Source organism: Dermacentor albipictus, unplaced genomic scaffold (genome assembly GCF_038994185.2).
Source record: "Dermacentor albipictus isolate Rhodes 1998 colony unplaced genomic scaffold, USDA_Dalb.pri_finalv2 scaffold_13, whole genome shotgun sequence".
NCBI classification, from domain to species: domain Eukaryota; kingdom Metazoa; phylum Arthropoda; class Arachnida; order Ixodida; family Ixodidae; genus Dermacentor; species Dermacentor albipictus.
This window is the reverse complement of record NW_027225567.1, coordinates 8684958-8702535: the sequence shown is the minus strand read 5'-3', so window position 1 is coordinate 8702535 and position 17578 is coordinate 8684958. Positions and strand designations below refer to the sequence as shown.

At 48.2% G+C, this 17578-nt stretch overlaps 1 protein-coding gene across 1 annotated transcript; it reads left to right on the top strand.

Annotated features, from left to right (window-relative positions):
- Positions 1 to 6115: 6115 nt before the first annotated feature.
- On the top strand, positions 6116 to 6985 carry LOC135915898 (uncharacterized). The gene has a single exon (XM_065449091.2). The coding sequence runs from the start codon at positions 6128 to 6130 to the stop codon at positions 6983 to 6985; it is 858 nt and encodes a 285-aa protein (XP_065305163.2). The 5' UTR covers positions 6116 to 6127.
- The last annotated feature ends 10593 nt before the right edge of the window (positions 6986 to 17578 follow it).

Sequence of the window (17578 nt, the reverse complement as noted above, 5' to 3'; positions counted from 1 at the left end):
GAGGAACGAGGTGAAGGACACATTACACAACTGGTATCACAGGCGTGAGTCCAGGCCTGTGTCACCTAGGAAACGTGAAAGTGCACGCATTGTCTCTGTCGTCTGCCAACTCTGTGGCCATGCGCCTAGCAAGAGGTCCTCCGACAGTGGTCCATTGTGTAAATGTCTCAATGTATCCGCCATTGTCAGTCTTTCGCGCGCATACTCAGGGCACACCACGAGCACATGTTCTATAGTCTCTACACCGCCGCACACTGAACAGTCCGGGGAGTCTGTCCGTCCAATAATGTGCAAATATTTGTGACAGTGTAGTGCGTATAAAGACATAAGAATAGCATTGCGACGCGTGCGACAGCACCGATTTTCGTCGTTGCAGTCGCGGCATGTGAAACAGCCTGAAACGCATATCAGGAGCGCGCGCGCACACACACACGCACAAAAGGCGAGTTTCCGAAAGCACTCGCGAAAGACGGTACGGATGTTTTTAACTAAAAAGCAAATCCCGCCTGCGTTGCACCACTGCCCGATGCACAAACAGCGCACCATTCATTAACAGTACACATCTGTAGAACGGCGCACAACAAGCCGGAACAAAGTGTACATACACCACTCGACGCCAAATCCGTCGTCGCTTACGCCGCTGAGAAACACGAACACCTTCTAACATTCACAAACCAAACGACGATGTGCTGCAAACTTCAAACAGATTTTACGGCCCTGTCCAGTTGATACGGCTGCTCCACAGGCTGTCCTCGCTGTTGAAAGCAATGTCGGCAAACACGCAAAAACATGGAAATAATACGCCTCCACTACCCACACGATCATATGGTTACCGAAACCACAGACGGCGAAGTAAACAAAAGAAGTCATTTCCCCTCATTTCGGACCGAGGATTTTGAGCAGGGCGCGACTTGTTCCTGGGACTGCAAAGGCGCTGCGGTCGAGCACCAAGCCAGCGGCGCTGCTCTGCTGAATGTGCACGCTAGTTGCGGTTGTTTGCGCTGCTGTAGCCGATTTTATTTTCTCACTGTGTGTACCTTGTCACTATCCTCGTGCACGTGGCTGGTTGTCGAGGTCTTGCGCGTCCGGTCCAAGTTTTGCGCTCACGGAGACGCCAGTACCGGCGACGTGTGGGTCACCGAGCGTTAACATTGCGTGAGCACTTTGGTTTGTAGGCCCACTTTTCTTTTCATCTCATTCCTTTCTTCGGACGTGCACCCCCAGGTATGGTGTCTGTAGAATATTATACTTCAGCGTAACCAACAGAAGGAAAGAACGGCTGCTTTATTCAGCGAGCACCATGTAAATGCCGAGTGCCGCGACTAACAACCATAACTGTACCAGGCTATAGCAGACGACGCTCGGACGCTTGGCGCGGAGGTCGATGGCAGCGCTGCGGTGGCGGGAACGGCAGCGGGCTGCATGGTGCGCAGAGGCGAGGAGTTTGGGTACTTAAAGAGGATATATAAACGTTGTTGCGACGGCCCGTGCGGCCGATGTGATAGTGATCGTTCGATCATATTTACGCGGTGCTTAGAGAACATGTGCTCCTTTTTTGCGTGAATTAACGATCACTAAGCCCTGGAGCCTGTGCAACGCTATTAGCTCGCTGTATGTTTCTTGCGGTGCGCCGTTGTTGATTATCGTAGTGCGGTCCATTTCGCGCTTTGTCCCGGCTCATGAGAAGTACTCTCGCCGCTCCCGCATCGGGTCACAGTGCACAGAAAAATGTGTTGATAGTTGTGCTATCGCGTGCTGTAGTTTACCGCAATTCAACACTACGCTGGACGGACTGTTGGTGCAGTCGATGCGGCGTGAACGGACACGAAGGAGCGCTCGCCTCGGAAGGCAAAGACGGCGCCTAGCGCATTCTTATGGTTCATGTAGTGTACCTTGTCATGCGCAGCAGATGATGATTAGTACAGCTACAAAAACGTTCGTTCGATATCGTAGTGCACAGTTAGCAAAAAGTTTCACGAAAATTACCCCGACATTGATGTTGCTAGAGCTTCATCTATTGTTTATTTTCTTTTTGTTATGAAGTATGCTAGCGCCGGGCCATCGCTTGGTCTGAACAGGCACAAAAATTCAAGCAGAGAATGTCACTGCTTCTGTACGTAATTTCTCAGCAAGAAATCGTATAGACAATTCTAGAAGTACGTTGATGTGTTGTGCAAATGTTTTCACAGCTAACGTCAACGCGCGACGGCATCCAAATGATGTGACTCGTGAGAAGATTTTAGCTTGTATGCAAACTTTTCTGCTTATGGATTGTCGCCAAGGCAACCTGTATTTCTTGTGTTTAGTGTTCTGTTTGTTTTCGTGCATTTGACAGGTTGAATAACCGCCTGTGATGTAAGAATGAAGAAGAATGTAAGAAGCGGATGCAGCTTCATGTAGCTGGCTGTACGAGAGCTTTCCACAATTTGACGCGATGTTGTTAAATCACAAGTTTGCAGTTTCAGCCGTACGTGACTACAATAAGCTGAACATTTATTGTTTAGGGATGTCACAATTTCCTGAGACGGAGGCATCTCTGCACCACGTAGGAGTCTGCGGCACTATGTAGCCTGAACAGCACGACACAGCATCTGATCTGCCTGCTTTGACAAGGTGCGTACAAAACGGTCACGGCATTTTATGTGTTCTAGGTTCTGTTCGTGTATATGGTACCTGCCAACTATCCTGAGTCTCTCATGCAGTTTACAAATTCTTGCTATTCTACAATTTTACTAATGTTCCATTAAGTAATGAGAATGAAGTTCTATTGGTGAAGATGTTTTAAAGCTGTTGAGAAATGGGGTGGCATAGGATTGCGAAAATGCACGTAAGAAAATAGTCATGGCGCTTATGCTGCTTTCTTAATTGCTAGCAATGAAAATACCAGAGGGGCACTTGCTTTAGGTAATTTTATTAAGATACGTTCCAGAAGCAGGCTAAATTTGCAGCAACAAAAGCACTGAGAAAAACTCACTGATCTAACAACTTGTTAGTTTCTGCTTTTCCAAGTGTGCTGTTTGTGTACAGCATGTCAAGGTAAATAATGGTTAATAATGCATGCATAGAAAAATGTGGGTGCTGAGAGAACGCTTTAGAAAAGTGCGTGCTGTCTTTCCAACACAGGATTTCTGTCTATAATTTTTGCAAAATAAAAAGTGCACAGGCTGGCAGGTTTGGAAAATAATATTCAACACTTTTGCTTTAGATTTTAATGTAGCCAGTTCATTATGTGTACCTAGTATAGCTTAGCGTCAAGCTTGAAGCTGATCTCTGATGTCACATAAGTTGCAGGATGTAATAACGTGGTATCACAAGCTGCTTGTTATGCATGTCAGTCAACCTGGTGCAGTGGTCGCAGGTGAGAGTATACCAGAAAGCTGGGCATTCTTTGCCCTTTTGCACATGATGTGGGATAGAGCTTGAACTATACTATAGTGGCACAGTCTCCCTTGCCTTCTCTTCCTCATTTCTCTGTCAACTTGCAGTAATATGCACAACTTCTAGAGCCTTGATTATGGTGTCGTCTGCTGAACTTGGCTGATGTGAATTTCAGTAGTTTGTGGTACCCTGAAAGCCATGCTGTACTTTGCATGCATTTTAAAATTGTCACTTTGAAATATATGATTAGCTGTGGCATTCTCAGAGAAACAAGGCCTCTTGTGAATAATGCATATATGCTTTATTCGCATTTTTTAATACTCTTTCAACCCCGCAGGGGCGTCTGCATAAGCAGGTGTTTGGCGTGTTGCGACACCACGTACCCAAGCACATGGGGGTTGGACCCTCCCGCGTCTTAACCGTGCACAGCTTAGCCGTGTCCGGGGAAAGGGGGATCCTGGAGGTTGAGCCGATGCTGGCCGTTCGGACCTTTAAGGCCCCCCGGCGGAGGCAACACACCTCTTTGGCCTCTGCTTCACGTAGACGGCACCCCCGGACTGACCCACCCGGAGGAAATCGGTAGTTGCCTTTTCCTGTCTCTCTCTCCCTACTACCTTCGTCTTTCCCTTACTTTCCACCTTTCCTGTCTTCTTCTGGCTTCCCCTTTGCTTCCAATTTTTCCAGGCAGCAAGGGTTAACCTTTTGTGAATAGCCAACCTAGGTTATTTCATATTTGGTTATAGTGGTAATGTACAGCTGGCATTTGCAGGCCGTGTTTCACAGGTCCTGCAGTGTCCCATTGTAGGTCTCCATGGAGGTTGGCTGGCGTTACTGCCGAAATCTCGCATATCTTTATGGCTAGCTCCTTCCCCCCACTCCCTGATCGCCCTCAGAAAAGAGGGCTCACCGATGAACTGTTCCAATTTTTTAGTCGGCAAAAAGAATCTTTTCCTCGTTTCCACGTCATCCATTCTGAAAAACCAGGTAAACTAGTGCGAACAATTTCACCATTCCTTGTATCGAAGTCCCTTACCGAAGTTTTTGGCTCGGCTATAAGGCGTCGAGGATGGCTAGCGGTGACCTCCTCTTAGAGCTCCGCGATCAGAAACAATTTGAGAAACTGCCTAAACTAGTATCATTTAGGGAGACTCAAGTAGTAGTAACCCCGCACCGTACGATGAACACCACCTGCGGCGTTGTCTTGGACGATGATTTGCTGGAACTCACTGAGGCTGAACTCTTGGAGGGCTTCAGTGAACAGAATGTTATAAATGTCAAAAGAATCAAGATGAGGCGAGATGGTAAAGAAATTGTGACTAAACATCTAATACTCACCTTCAATTCAAGTGTCCTGCCCGAGTCAATCGAGGCCGGGTACATCAAGCTCCGAGTAAGACCGTATGTGCCAAATCCCCTGAGATGTTTCAAATGCCAATGTTTCGGCCACAGCTCGCAGAGCTGCCGAGGTCACCAAACATGTGCGAAATGCAGTGCCCATGAGCACACGTCTGAAGATTGCGAGAATTCTTTGCATTGTGAAAACTGTGATGGAGAGCACGCCACGTACTCGCGGTCGTGCCCGTCTTGGAAAAAAGAAAAAGAAATTGTCACGATCAAAGTGAAAGAAAATATATCGTTCAAGGAGGCACGTAGGCAGGTGGCATACCTGCCAAAGAACACATTTGTCGAAGTGGCGCGTCAGGGGGCAGTGCCACAACGGTCTCCAGCGGCTGACCGTCCCACACCCAGTGAGGCAGCAGTGACGCCATCCGCCCCCTCGGTGGCTGCAGCTAGTGCTGCTACGCCAACCTCGCAGAAGGGGCCATCTACCTCTGGGCAGGTGACCTCAAAGGCCTCGTCCAACGTGCCGAGGCCTTCACGCCAAACAAAGCTCTCGGAAGAGCGCATGTCCAGTGCCTCGCAAGAGGCAATGGACACAACCACCAGCAAGACGGCGCCACCAGCGCCTAAGGAGCGGTGAGGCACTCGCGATTGCTCCAAAAGAGACAAAACTCCCGTAACGGCACCTGAAAAAGGCCAGTGAGCTAATCCTCGTGTCTGTGGGCTCGGTGACTGCACCACAGCGCAGCCACCTAATCTGCTTACCTTTGCGATGCAGACGACCGTCCTCGCATTTGCCAGCCTGCTGCTGCCGTCCCTGGCAGGCCTGTCTACGGGGGCGTCATCGGTGTGCGCACTGCCGTACACTGGAGATGACCCTGGCTCCTGCCATCCACCACCCGGCGGGTGCTCGTCCCTACTGGATGTGCCGCCAGAGGAGCTGCACACACTGGAAATCACAGTACCATGGATGGCCACATCGACATCAGCAACAATGCCAACATGTATAAAAGAGCTTCACCCGCTGACACCACTTCGTGGGCTCGGTCACTGCACCACTGCGCAGCCACCTAATCCGCTTACCTTTGCGATGCAGACGACCGTCCTCGCATTTGCCAGCCTGCTGCTGCCGTCCCTGGCAGGCCTGTCTACGGGGGCGTCATCGGTGTGCGCACTGCCGTACACTGGAGCTGACCCTGGCTCCTGCCATCCACCGCCCGGCGGGTGCTCGTCCCTACTGGATGTGCCGCCAGAGGAGCTGCACACACCGGAAATCACAGTACCATGAATGGCCACATCGACATCAGCAACAATGCCAACATGTATAAAAGAGCTTCAGCCGCTGACACCACTTCGTGGGCTCGGTGACTGCACCACAGCACAGCCACCTAATCCGCTTACCTTTGCGATGCAGGTCAGTACATCGTATGCCCTCTTCGCTAAAAAATCCAGTAATTATATTTTGGTGCAGTTTCCAAGCCCGCACTGCTGTGTTGCCATTGCCGTTGAGTGTGCTCACGTAATTCATTCCTTGCTCATGCTATCAGGTGACGTTGAGGCTAACCCTGGTCCTGAGGGCAACGCCACTGTACTCGCTGAACTACAGAAGCTAAACGCGGGACAGACCCTGTTGATTACGGAAATACAGGGCCTTAAAACACAGCTGAACACAACAGACCAAACCATAGCAAGCCTAGTCAAACGAATGGCCAATCTCGAAACGCATTACCAAACACTTCTTCACCTCAGAAACAATATTGAAATAATGCAGTCAACCACAATCGACCAAGCTAAAAAGATTAAAGAACTAGAAACACGCCTGGATGACGCGGAAAACCAATCACGTCGGAATAACCTTATTTTCTATGGCATCCCTGACCCTGCTAGCGCTGAAACGTGGGCTGAGTCAGAAAAACTAGTCATTGATGTTTGCCGCAAAAATCTTGATATAACCTTGGAACCTAACGACATTGAAAGAGCGCATCGCCTCGGAAATCATTCAGCCGACCGAATTCGTCCCGTAATCGTAAAATTCCTATCTCATAAAACCAAAGACGCACTGTTATCAAATGGCCGTAAATTGAAAGACACAAACTACAGTATTGGAGAGGACTTCTCCCGCACCGTTCGACACGCGCGTAAACAGTTACTAGTGTTTGCCAAAGCCAGTTCTAACAAGTACTCCTTGCGCTTCAAAACCCTGCACATCGGCTCAAAACGTTATGTATTTGACGCATCATCCCAAGCCGTTAAGGAAATAGCATAGCAATTGCCCCGTCACAAAACTTTAACAAATCGTCGACCCGCTCCACCGCACAATGTTCTCTCGTTTTCGATAATATTCACTAACATCCGTAGTCTTCTTCCAAAGCGCGAACTCGTATCAAACATCATGTTGTCATCTGGGAGCAACATACTAATACTAACAGAAACTTGGCTAAATAGTGACGTAACGGATACGGAAATTTTGGCCGATTTACCCAACTTTGAAGTATATCGAAACGATCGAAAAGGCAAACGGGGGGGCGGTGTTCTCATTGCCATTCATCGAAGCATATCATGCTCTGTTGTTGACGTCGCATCCGACATTGAAGCCATATGGCTCATCTGTCGCGCTCCCCCTGTAACAGTTCTGCTTGGCGTTTGGTACAGGCCCCCCCAGACTAATCCAGACTTCCCACGTCATCTGAACAACATCCTTCATAAACTTGTTTTCACATATCCAAATGCCCGTATTCTTCTTTTTGGTGATTTTAATTACCCGGATATTGATTGGCAGAACATAGCTAGTTCTACAATAACGTGTCATGCAGAGGCGAAGAACTTCATCGATGTCTGTTTAAATTTTAACCTCACTCAATTAATTTCCCAACCAACCCGTGTCTCACGAGAATCAGCAAACACGCTCGACCTGATACTAACAAGCAGCCCCAAGAATGTATCATCCATCAGTTACCTTCCTGAAATCAGCGATCACAAAGTCATGCATGCTTTATTCTCATTTACCTCGACTCAAAAACAGACATCCGACAAAACGATACAACTCTACGATAAGGGTAACTATAATGCAATAACTGAAGAACTTAACAGCTTTTTTCCTGAATACGTATCCGCATTTCACACTCGCTCAATTCATGAAAACTGGCTGATATTCAAGAACAAATTAAATCATCTCACTAATATGTTCGTACCAAGGATTACCTTTCATACTAATCGCAATAAACCATGGTTTCCCCAGCACTCAAAACGACTCGAAAACAAAAAGAAACGATTGTTTCATACCGCCAAACGAAACGACACGCCTGCTGCATGGGGAAAATACTTCGAGGCCGAAAAATCATACCTACTTTCTGTTCGTAACACCAAGTACTCATTTTATCGCAATGACTTACCAAACTTACTTATAAGAAACCCCAAGCAATTCTGGCAAGTTTTAAACCCAACACATCCTCCCGATATTAAACTGACGAATTATTCACATGAAGCGGTGACTGACCATGACTGCGCAGAAATATTTAACCATGCATTCACATCTGTGTTCACTACCGAACTCGACGCACCTTCACAATTACCACCCTTTAACTTAGAAACCCCCATGCTGGCAGTCACGTTCGTCGAAGAAGGCATTTCATCCATAATTCATAATACGAAACTTTCATCATCAGCTGGTATGGACCTGATTAATTCAAAGCTATTGAAAAATGTGGAATCAATTTGTGCATCATATTTATGTCTCATTTTCTCACAGTCACTCTCCTCAGGAATTTAGCCTCTTGGTTGGAAAACGGGGAAGGTCGTTCCAGTCTACAAATCAGGTAACAGAGACTCACCCTTGAATTACCGCCCCATTTCATTGACTAGTGTGCCCTGTAAAATCATGGAACATGTCATCTACTCACAAATAGTAAACTTCTTGGACCGAAACCATTTTTTTCACCCTTCACAACATGGGTTTCGTAAGGGCCTCTCTTGCGAAACCCAACTAGCACTTTTCCTTTACGACATGCACACTAATCTAGACCGTAACATGCAGACCGACACCATCTTTGTTGATTTCGCTAAAGCTTTTGACAAGGTTCCCCACCGCCGGCTATTACTAAAACTCTCAAAGCTGAACCTACCCCCTAATATTCTCAAATGGATTGAAGAATTCCTCACTAACCGTTCTCAGTCAGTCTATCTTAACGGCCATCTGTCTACATCTCTCCCGGTTACTTCAGGCGTCCCACAAGGTTCTGTCCTCGGTCCCCTCCTATTCTTAATATATATTAACGACTTGCCCCTGCATGTTTCCTGTAGTATTCGAATTTTCGCAGATGATTGTGTTATTTACCGCACCATTAATAACTGTCACGATCAATACACTCTTCAGACAGAGCTTAACAACGTACTAAATTGGTGTAATAACTAGCTAATGTCCCTCAATCCTAGTAAATGTAAACTCATGTCCTTCACTCGTCGTCACAATCCATATCTCTTTCATTATTTAATTTCTAACACACAGATTGAGCAAGTACAATCATATAAATATCTAGGAGTCACCCTCTCTTCCAATCTATCATGGCAGGTTCATGTCGGTAACATCATTTCAGCATCAAACAAAACACTCGGTTTTCTAAAACGTCACCTTCGTCTTGCCCCACCACATGTTAAATTGCTCGCGTATAAATCACTTATAAGACCCAAATTAGAATATGCATCCCCCATCTGGAACCCACATCAAGCATATCTAATCACCGCATTGGAAGCTGTGCAGAATCGTGCTGCCCGATTCATTCATTCCTCATACTCATATGACGTCAGTGTTTCATCCTTGAAAGCTACATCCGGACTGTCACCCCTCTCTTTTCATCGTCGCATTGCTAGCCTCACCCTTTATCTCAAATTCTTTTATTCTCCTCTCAATCAAGCACCGTACAGTCGAACACGGATACATCGAACCCACATACTATATCGAATTATTGTCTGTATCGAACTCGTAAATTATCCCCTTGAAAATTCTGTGTAAAAGTATAGAAATTCGTACGTTTATATCGAACGATATTTTTACCCGCCATTGGATATATAGAACGCCGCACGATCTCGGCACTCGCTGCACCCGCGTGTTCCGCGCCTCCCCCGAAAAGCTTGGAAAATGTGAGAGCGAGAGGGAGGGAGGCTCAGACGGTACTCCCGCTGCGCACGCTCTCCGACTTGCGGCAACACCCTACTTGCGGAACTGCTTTTATTTTTCTCTCTCCCAATGTCTCTCATCCTTCCCCCGCGTAACCATAGTGATCGGCTCGGAAAAGGTAGCCAGGAACGACGGCGGCGGTGGCCTCCTCCTTTTGCCTTTTTTTTTTCTTGTTGCTTTTTCACGAGTTTTGCTCAGCCAACCACAGCTCCTGCCTTTCGTACGTCGCTGTCGCCCTCGGAGGTGGCCATCGCGAGCGCTTTGTTGGTGGTGGCTGCGCACGTGAATTCTTGTGTTTTGTGCGCGTTCTTGTGTTTCGTGTTCATTATTGTTTTGTGTGCGTCTCGCGACACGTGTGACTGGATCGTGGTGAGCTGACGCGGAAGCAATGGCTGCAGCAAGCACAAGCAGCGTCAAGAAGCGCAAGAACCTGGACTTTGCGACAAAGCTGAAAGCCATTCAGCGTGTTGAGGCGGGCGAGAAAAGTGCGACAGTGGCAGACGACTTCGGGATTCCTCGGAGCACTCTAAGCACCTTGTTAAAAAACAAGGCGGACATAAAGTCGAAAGCGGCGGAGTTACGAACGTCGGGAGCTTGTCGTGTGCGCGCTCCTGCCCATGAGAAAGTTGAAAAGGCCCTCTATGCGTGGTTTTTAGAGGTGCGGGCTAAGAACACTCCGGTGGATGGCCCAATGCTAATGGCTAAAGCCAAATGGTTTGCCGCTGCACTCGGTGATGACAACTTCGCCGACAACACAGGGTGGCTGCAGAGGTTTAAGAACCGCCATAAGATAGTTGGCAAAACCATTTCTGGGGAAAGCGGAGCCGTCATCAGCCAGGATATCCAGCAGTGGATTTCGAAGGAATGGCCGGAAATTTGCGCAAAGTTTTCATCCGCGGAAATCTTCAACGCCGACGAGACCGGGTTGTTTTGGCAGATGCTGCCCAGCAAGACGCTCGACGTCCGGGGCAGCACGTGTCACGGGGGCAAGATGAGCAAAGTCCGCGTGAGCGTTCTGCTCGCTGCTAACATGGATGGCTCTCAAAAGCTCCAGCCCTTTGTGATTGGCAAAGCAAGGGCACCGCGCTGCTTCAAAAACTGTAAGCAGCTCCCCGTTCGCTACGCCTTCAATAAGAAGGCGTGGATGACGCGTCAGCTGTTCACAGAATGGCTGCAAGCGTGGGACGCCGAACTGGGCAAATCGGGGCGTCACGCTTGCCTCCTCGTCGATAACTGCTCGGCCCATCACACCACCTGCAAGCTCGAAAACATCGCGCTCAAGTTTCTGCCGGCGAACACGACAGCAAAGTTGCAGCCGCTCGACCAGGGCATCATTAAGTCGTTCAAAGTCTGCTACAGGAGGCGACTCATTGATAGGCTTTTGGTGAACCTCCGCATGGGCACCGAGCTTAAGGTTGACCTGCTGGGGGCCATTCAAATGATGACGGGCGCCTGGAGAGACGTGAAGCAGGATACTGTGGCCAACTGCTTCTGGAAGGCAGGCCTTGTGACAGCCAAACTTCCTGAAACCTGCGAAGACGGCGACGGCGACAACGAGTGCATGGACGATGCATTTCGCGAGTTGTCGTCCCTTTTCCCGGCTGCCGTTCCAGCCGAAGTGTCTGCTGACGATTATGTGAACGTTGACAGCAATGTTCAGGCTGTTGCGAGCCTCGCCGACGAGGATATTGTAGCTGCAGTCGGAGGGACCCAGGCTGACAGCTCGAGTGGCGACGAAGAGCGTCCGGACGAGGGCGCGGCTACACGCTCGTACTCCACCGCTGAAGTGGCGGCAGCGTTCAGCTTGATTCGCGGTTGTTGCGGCGACATGGAAGGAACCGGGCTTTCGCACCTGAACAGCCTCGATAAGATCGAGGTTGGCGTCTTTAATTTCATTTGCAAGGCGAAGAAGCAGACCAACATAAGCGATTTTTTTTTTCACGCAAATAAAGCATTACGTTGCGTCGTGTGTGCGGAAATAGTTGTCATTCTTGAATGCGCCGATCGGTAGGTCATCGTCCGCCTCAGGTAAAGTCTCTGGGCCTGTATTTTTTATATCAAATTTTTGATATATCGAATTAATTCGCGATCCCCTTCGAGTTCGATATATCCGTGTTCGACTGTATATCGCCGCCGCATCACGCACATCTCACCGCACCAGTCATCCCCTTCAAGTTGCCCGCCCACTATCACGTACTACTACGTTTTCAGCTTCGTTATTTCTTTGAGCAGCCACGGACTGGAACGGCCTACCCCATGACATCGTCGCCATCACTTCAACACCTGCTTTTCAAGAACGCGTAACAGATCACCTTCAATGTTAAATCACCATCGCTGTTTGTTTTCCTCACTACAAATGTAATCCCACCCCTTATGTAACACCCCCTGAAATGGGGGCCTTTAAGGAATAAAACTGAACTGAACTGAACTGAACTTAAACACACAGCACTAAACACAAATAGCATAATGGGTACACAAATACTACAGTGGAATGTACGAGGACTTCTAAATAACCTCGATGACATTAAAGAACTACTACACAAACACAATCCCAAGTTGCTGTGTGTTCAGCAGACACATATGAAACCTACAAACACAAACCTTCTTCGCAATTACTTCATCTTCTGAAGAGACCGCGATGAGGCTAATGCCTCTGGCGGAGTAGCAATAATAGCGGACAAGTCTGTAGCTTGCCGACACGTCGCTCTTCAAACGACCCTTGAGGCAGTGGCAGTTCAGGCCATCCTCTTTAATAAATTAATCACTGTCTGTTCTATTTATATACCCCCGAACCATCATCTAAAAAAAACAGACATTTACAACCTTATTATCCAACTTCCCGAACCTTACATACTTGTGGGAGATTTTAATGCTCACCACACGATGTGGGGAGACTCACGATGCGACGCGAGAGGTTGATTAGTAGAAAAAATGTTAGTAAACACGGGAACATGCCTCTTCAATAAAAACGAACCGACTTATTATATTATGTATCACCACTCACATTCTTCCATAGACCTATCTATCGGCTCCGCAGATCTTTTCCCTTACCTAGAGTGGAGTGTTATTAAAAATCAATACGGAAGTGACCATTTTCCGATATTTTTGAACTTAATTGAAGAACATCAATGCCCTTCATATACGCCTCGGTGGAAGCTAGCTTCTGCCGACTGGGAGCATTTTAAGGAATCGACCTACCTATCACGAGATTTTATCACCGATTTTAGTATTGACGACGCGGTAGCATATTTTACTGCTTTTATCATCGAGGCAGCAAATAACTTCCCACAATCAAGGGGTACCTCATCCAAAAGACGAGTTCCATGGTGGAATGAGGAATGCAAGGAGGCGCGGAAAAAACAAAATAAAGCGTGGGGCATACTGCGCCGATACCCCACTGCAGAAAATCTGATAGAATTTAAAAACATTAAATCGCAGGGAAGGCAGGCGCGAAGGCAAGCAAAGAAGACAAGCTGGAAGAGATTCTTGTTTGGCAATAACTCCTACACACAGGAGGCAAAAGTATGGAACGGGCTGAGGAGACTAAAGGGAACACAATTTCAGCCATTGCCCCTTGTTGATAAAGAAGGAAACAAGTTGAAAGACCAGGCTGATGCTCTTGGTGAACACTTCGAGCGCGTGTCTAGCTCCACTCGGTATTCGGAGAACTTTCTTAAACATAAAGCAATAGACGAACTTAAGCCACTGAATCGGAAATCCATCCCAAACGATCCTTATAATCGTCCTTTTACAATTGCAGAACTTAAAGCTTCCTTGTCAGTATGTCGGAGCTCTGCACCGGGCTTCGATAGAATCATGTATGATATGCTTAAAGGGAAGCTGAAACGGTTTTCAATTTCCATGAATTGCTAAGATTGAAAAGAACAGACCTAATAATTTACGGTTCCGAATTTTTTTCTTCGTTTTGTTAATATAAGGGGCAGAAATAGCTTTCTAAATCACCCCCGCGGACACGCCCCCATCGCTTCCCGGAGCGCCGGGTGAGGTGGTGTTAGGACTTTTCACCGCTGCACCATTATTACGACTTTGTGGTCCCGTAGCGCTCGTCACCCGTTTCGTGACAGAGCGTTGGTAGCGAAGACTCCGAGCCAGGCGTCAATGAGAATAACAAAATAGACTTTATACACTATATACAGGTCATTATACAGGACATGAACGGGTCGGCACTGGGGCCGAGATCTCACAGCAAACGCGACTGTTCCCGCACGGCGACGTCCGGCGAAAACGCGTGACACATCTCACCCCAGTCGAGAGCGGCACTGTGCTCCCGGTGGGTCGGCGGATCCGGTTTTTCAGGCGCTGCGTCGCGGCTTTTATAATCCCCGAGGAACCATTGTCACTCAAACGGCCCAATACAAAGTGAGCACTGGACGGTCGTTCGAGAGGTCCAACCAGCGACCGTGCTGGCCACCCGGTTCAAAGTTCGCGCGCGCGGTGACCTCCAGGCAAAAGGAGGTGCGGCGCCGGGCTGTCTGGCACACGGTGACACGTTTGAACACGTTGCCCGCCGATGCTTCTCCGCAGGACACTGCTGCCTGACGGCTCAGCATCTTGACTTGTCAAGGAAGAATTTGGGCGCTCGCAGGATAAATTCTGCATCTTGCAGATTCGGAATCCGGGCTGGTGGCAATGGCACAACAGTGGTTGCCAGTGGAGAGAACCGGCGAGAGTGACATCATTCGCGGGGACCGAGCTGCCGGATCGGCGTGCTGGCATGCCTCTTTCCGTCCTGCGCTTTACTGAACGGCGCTACGAGAGATCTGCCGCAGCCGCCGCTCACGTTTGTTTTCTTTTGCGATTTTCGTAAACTGTTCTTTCCTTCTGTGCTGCGTGAGTGCCTACAGCCAAGGGCGCCCAACATGCCCTCGTTCTGTGCAGCATTCGGCTACGCGAACACAGGCGGGCGAGACGATGTGGTGTTTCACAGGTTCCCGAAGGACAAGAAGCTTGCAGCGCAGTGGGTCCGTGCGGTGAGGAGAGATAAGTTCATGGCGACGAAATCAACTGTGCTGTGCTCGGACCATTTCCGCGACAGTGACTATCACCGGAGCTTGACAACGATGTGGGCAATCGGTATTCCAGTTAAATCGGCGCGACTGTAGCCCAGCGTTGTTCCGTCTAGATTCTCCCACAAGAGAAACACCTCGCCACCTCCAAAAGCGGCCTTCGCCAAGAGGAGAAAGCGTGAGGTAGCTTCCACAGCGTTGTACCTGAGGTATGAAATGGAGTATAGGCTTGCCTAGTGACATTCGACGTGCGGTTGCAGTTATGTGTTTACCCCACGGCGGTGCTAAGACTGCCTAATATCTTTATGTCAACACCAGCATGGAGCACGCATACCGATTCTTGATTGAGCCACAATCGCGAAGTCGTCGAAACATAGTATGAATATTGCACATATAATACCTCTGGCCATTTCTGGATGTGTATGATAAGCAACTTCCATGACTGTACCTCGTAGCACTGCATGTGCACGCTTTGAAACGCAACACTTATGTTCGCGATCGTGTATCAACACTAAAAAAACCACGGGACTTTAGACAAGCAGCGGCAAGGTGCTTGACATCGCGGAATTGCACCCGTGTTTACAACCTATTGAGAAGTTAGTGCTTCGGCATTCTTCCAGCAGCAACTTCCCAGTGACACTTTAGCGCATTTTTTTCTCCCATCATTGGAATGTGCAGCTACATGGAAAAAAAAAAAACGTACCAGCCAAGATTTCCAACGCGCGAGAGGGCGCCACTCAGCGTCAAATGCTGTAAGTTTCCTCCTGTTTCCCCTCGCAAAAATAAAAGAGCATTCTTTGTCTGGTCCTCGACTAAAGGAGTCCGGCTCTTTCTTGCGGCGTTGCGCGCCCCGGCCGTTTAGGCCTCATGCCGTAAACCTTTCATCCGGTCGCCCCGTTGAAGCTACAACAAACTGGTCATTACTAGGTAAACCATTACTCTGCTTCCTACGTGCCCTTGCCATACTACTTCTGCTCCTCCGCCTTCTACCGGCATACAAGACGCCGCAACTACGTCTCCTCCATCAGCCGCAACTTCTCCGCCTTTGTTTTCGGTGTCCGGCATGGCGTTCGTACCCCACATGCGTTAGAGTCTCTGAGTTAGAGTCTCTCTCGCACCGCCGTAAGATAGCCAGTGTTGGTCTCTTTCATAAGTTTTTCTAGTTTCCTTAATTGTGTGCCATACATCATTCCACCCGCAAGAATATCGCAACGCGCTCGTCATCCACTCCAAGTTTTAAAACCACGCTCACACACAACTACCTTCTCTGCTTCTTTTTTTTCGCGAACAGCAGCTGATTGGAATGCCCTTCCCCACCATGTTGTAGATACAAATAATCACCATGTGTTCATTGCTGAGGTTGCTTCTATTTTGTCAAATTAATTACGTTTTTGTACAAATTCATCATCTACCGTACGTTTTTGATTGTATGCAATGTATCTACCATTTTTCAAATGTTCCACTAGTTACTGAAATGATTTGTCCATTGCCACTGTTTCTCCTCTTCGGCCAAATTTACTGTTGCTTTTTTATTCTAATTGACAATTTGACACGAGTATGCACTTGTTTATAGAAAGTATCTACCACTTCTCAAATGTTTTGTTTGGTATCATGTTGAATTTTTGTTACAAGATGTACCCCACCCCTTATGTAACACCCCTGATAAAGGGGCCTTTAAAGCTGGAACTGCATGGCGCGTTTTTCGCTCGCGAAAAACGCGACGGGCGGCAAACGCCCGCGTTGCCGCCGACGCGCGAGCACCCGTACGAAAAAAAAGGAGCGGCGCTTTCGCGCCGGGTTTTCCGGGTTGCCAGACAACATAACTCTCAACGACATGTATTGTCTCTGTTACCGCATATATAATATGCCCTTAAACTTACAGAACACTACAATAAAAATAATCTCAGTGTAATTAGACAGCAACATTTCTTTCCGAGGTGTATTTATCAAGCTTAATTTCAAGCAGCAATATTGTGTGCGAAACTGCGACAATGTACCTTCCGCATGCTAAGAAGCCGCTGCTTGTTTACAACTTCACATATAAAAAGGAGGGTCGGCCGCTTACTACCAAGCAGAAGAGGCGACTGCTACTATTAAGGGGGATGCTGATACTGAAGCAAGAAAAAATGCGGGTCAGTAGGTACATGTGGGTGCGGGCTGCCTGGTTGAGAAGAGAGCGAGCACCATACACTGGTATTATTAGCAAATTGTCTTGCCAGTATTAGCGATGAGACGCGACGCTTCTCCACTTTAGTTATTAGGCCCTCGTTGAAGGTTGCTTTGTTCATTTTAGGTGAACACGATGCGTGAACCAACACGATGCGCGAACGAAATCAGGGTAGCACGTTTTCCTTGAAGCGCGCGCCAGTTCTGCCAAGAGAAAAAAAAAAAAAGTTCCGCCAAGGAGGTTCCGTCGAGATGTGCAGAGACTAGGGCCATGTGGTGGCAAAAAAATAACCAAAATGTCATGTGACCAAATGCCACGTGACTTACCTGAACTCTGATTGGTGGACGCGCCCGCGCGACGTGTTTTTTTCTACTCCGAGCAGCAGCACGCGGCGGCGCGATTTCGTGATGGATCCTGCTGGGCACGCGTCCCACCATCCGTGCGTCAATCGCGCCTGAAATCGCGCTATGCGGTTCCGCCCTAAGGAAATAA

Coding starts and splice junctions, on each gene's coding strand:
- LOC135915898 (XM_065449091.2), top strand. CDS start 6,128: ATGCAGGTCAGTACATCGTATGCCCTCTTCGCTAAAAAATCCAGTAAT.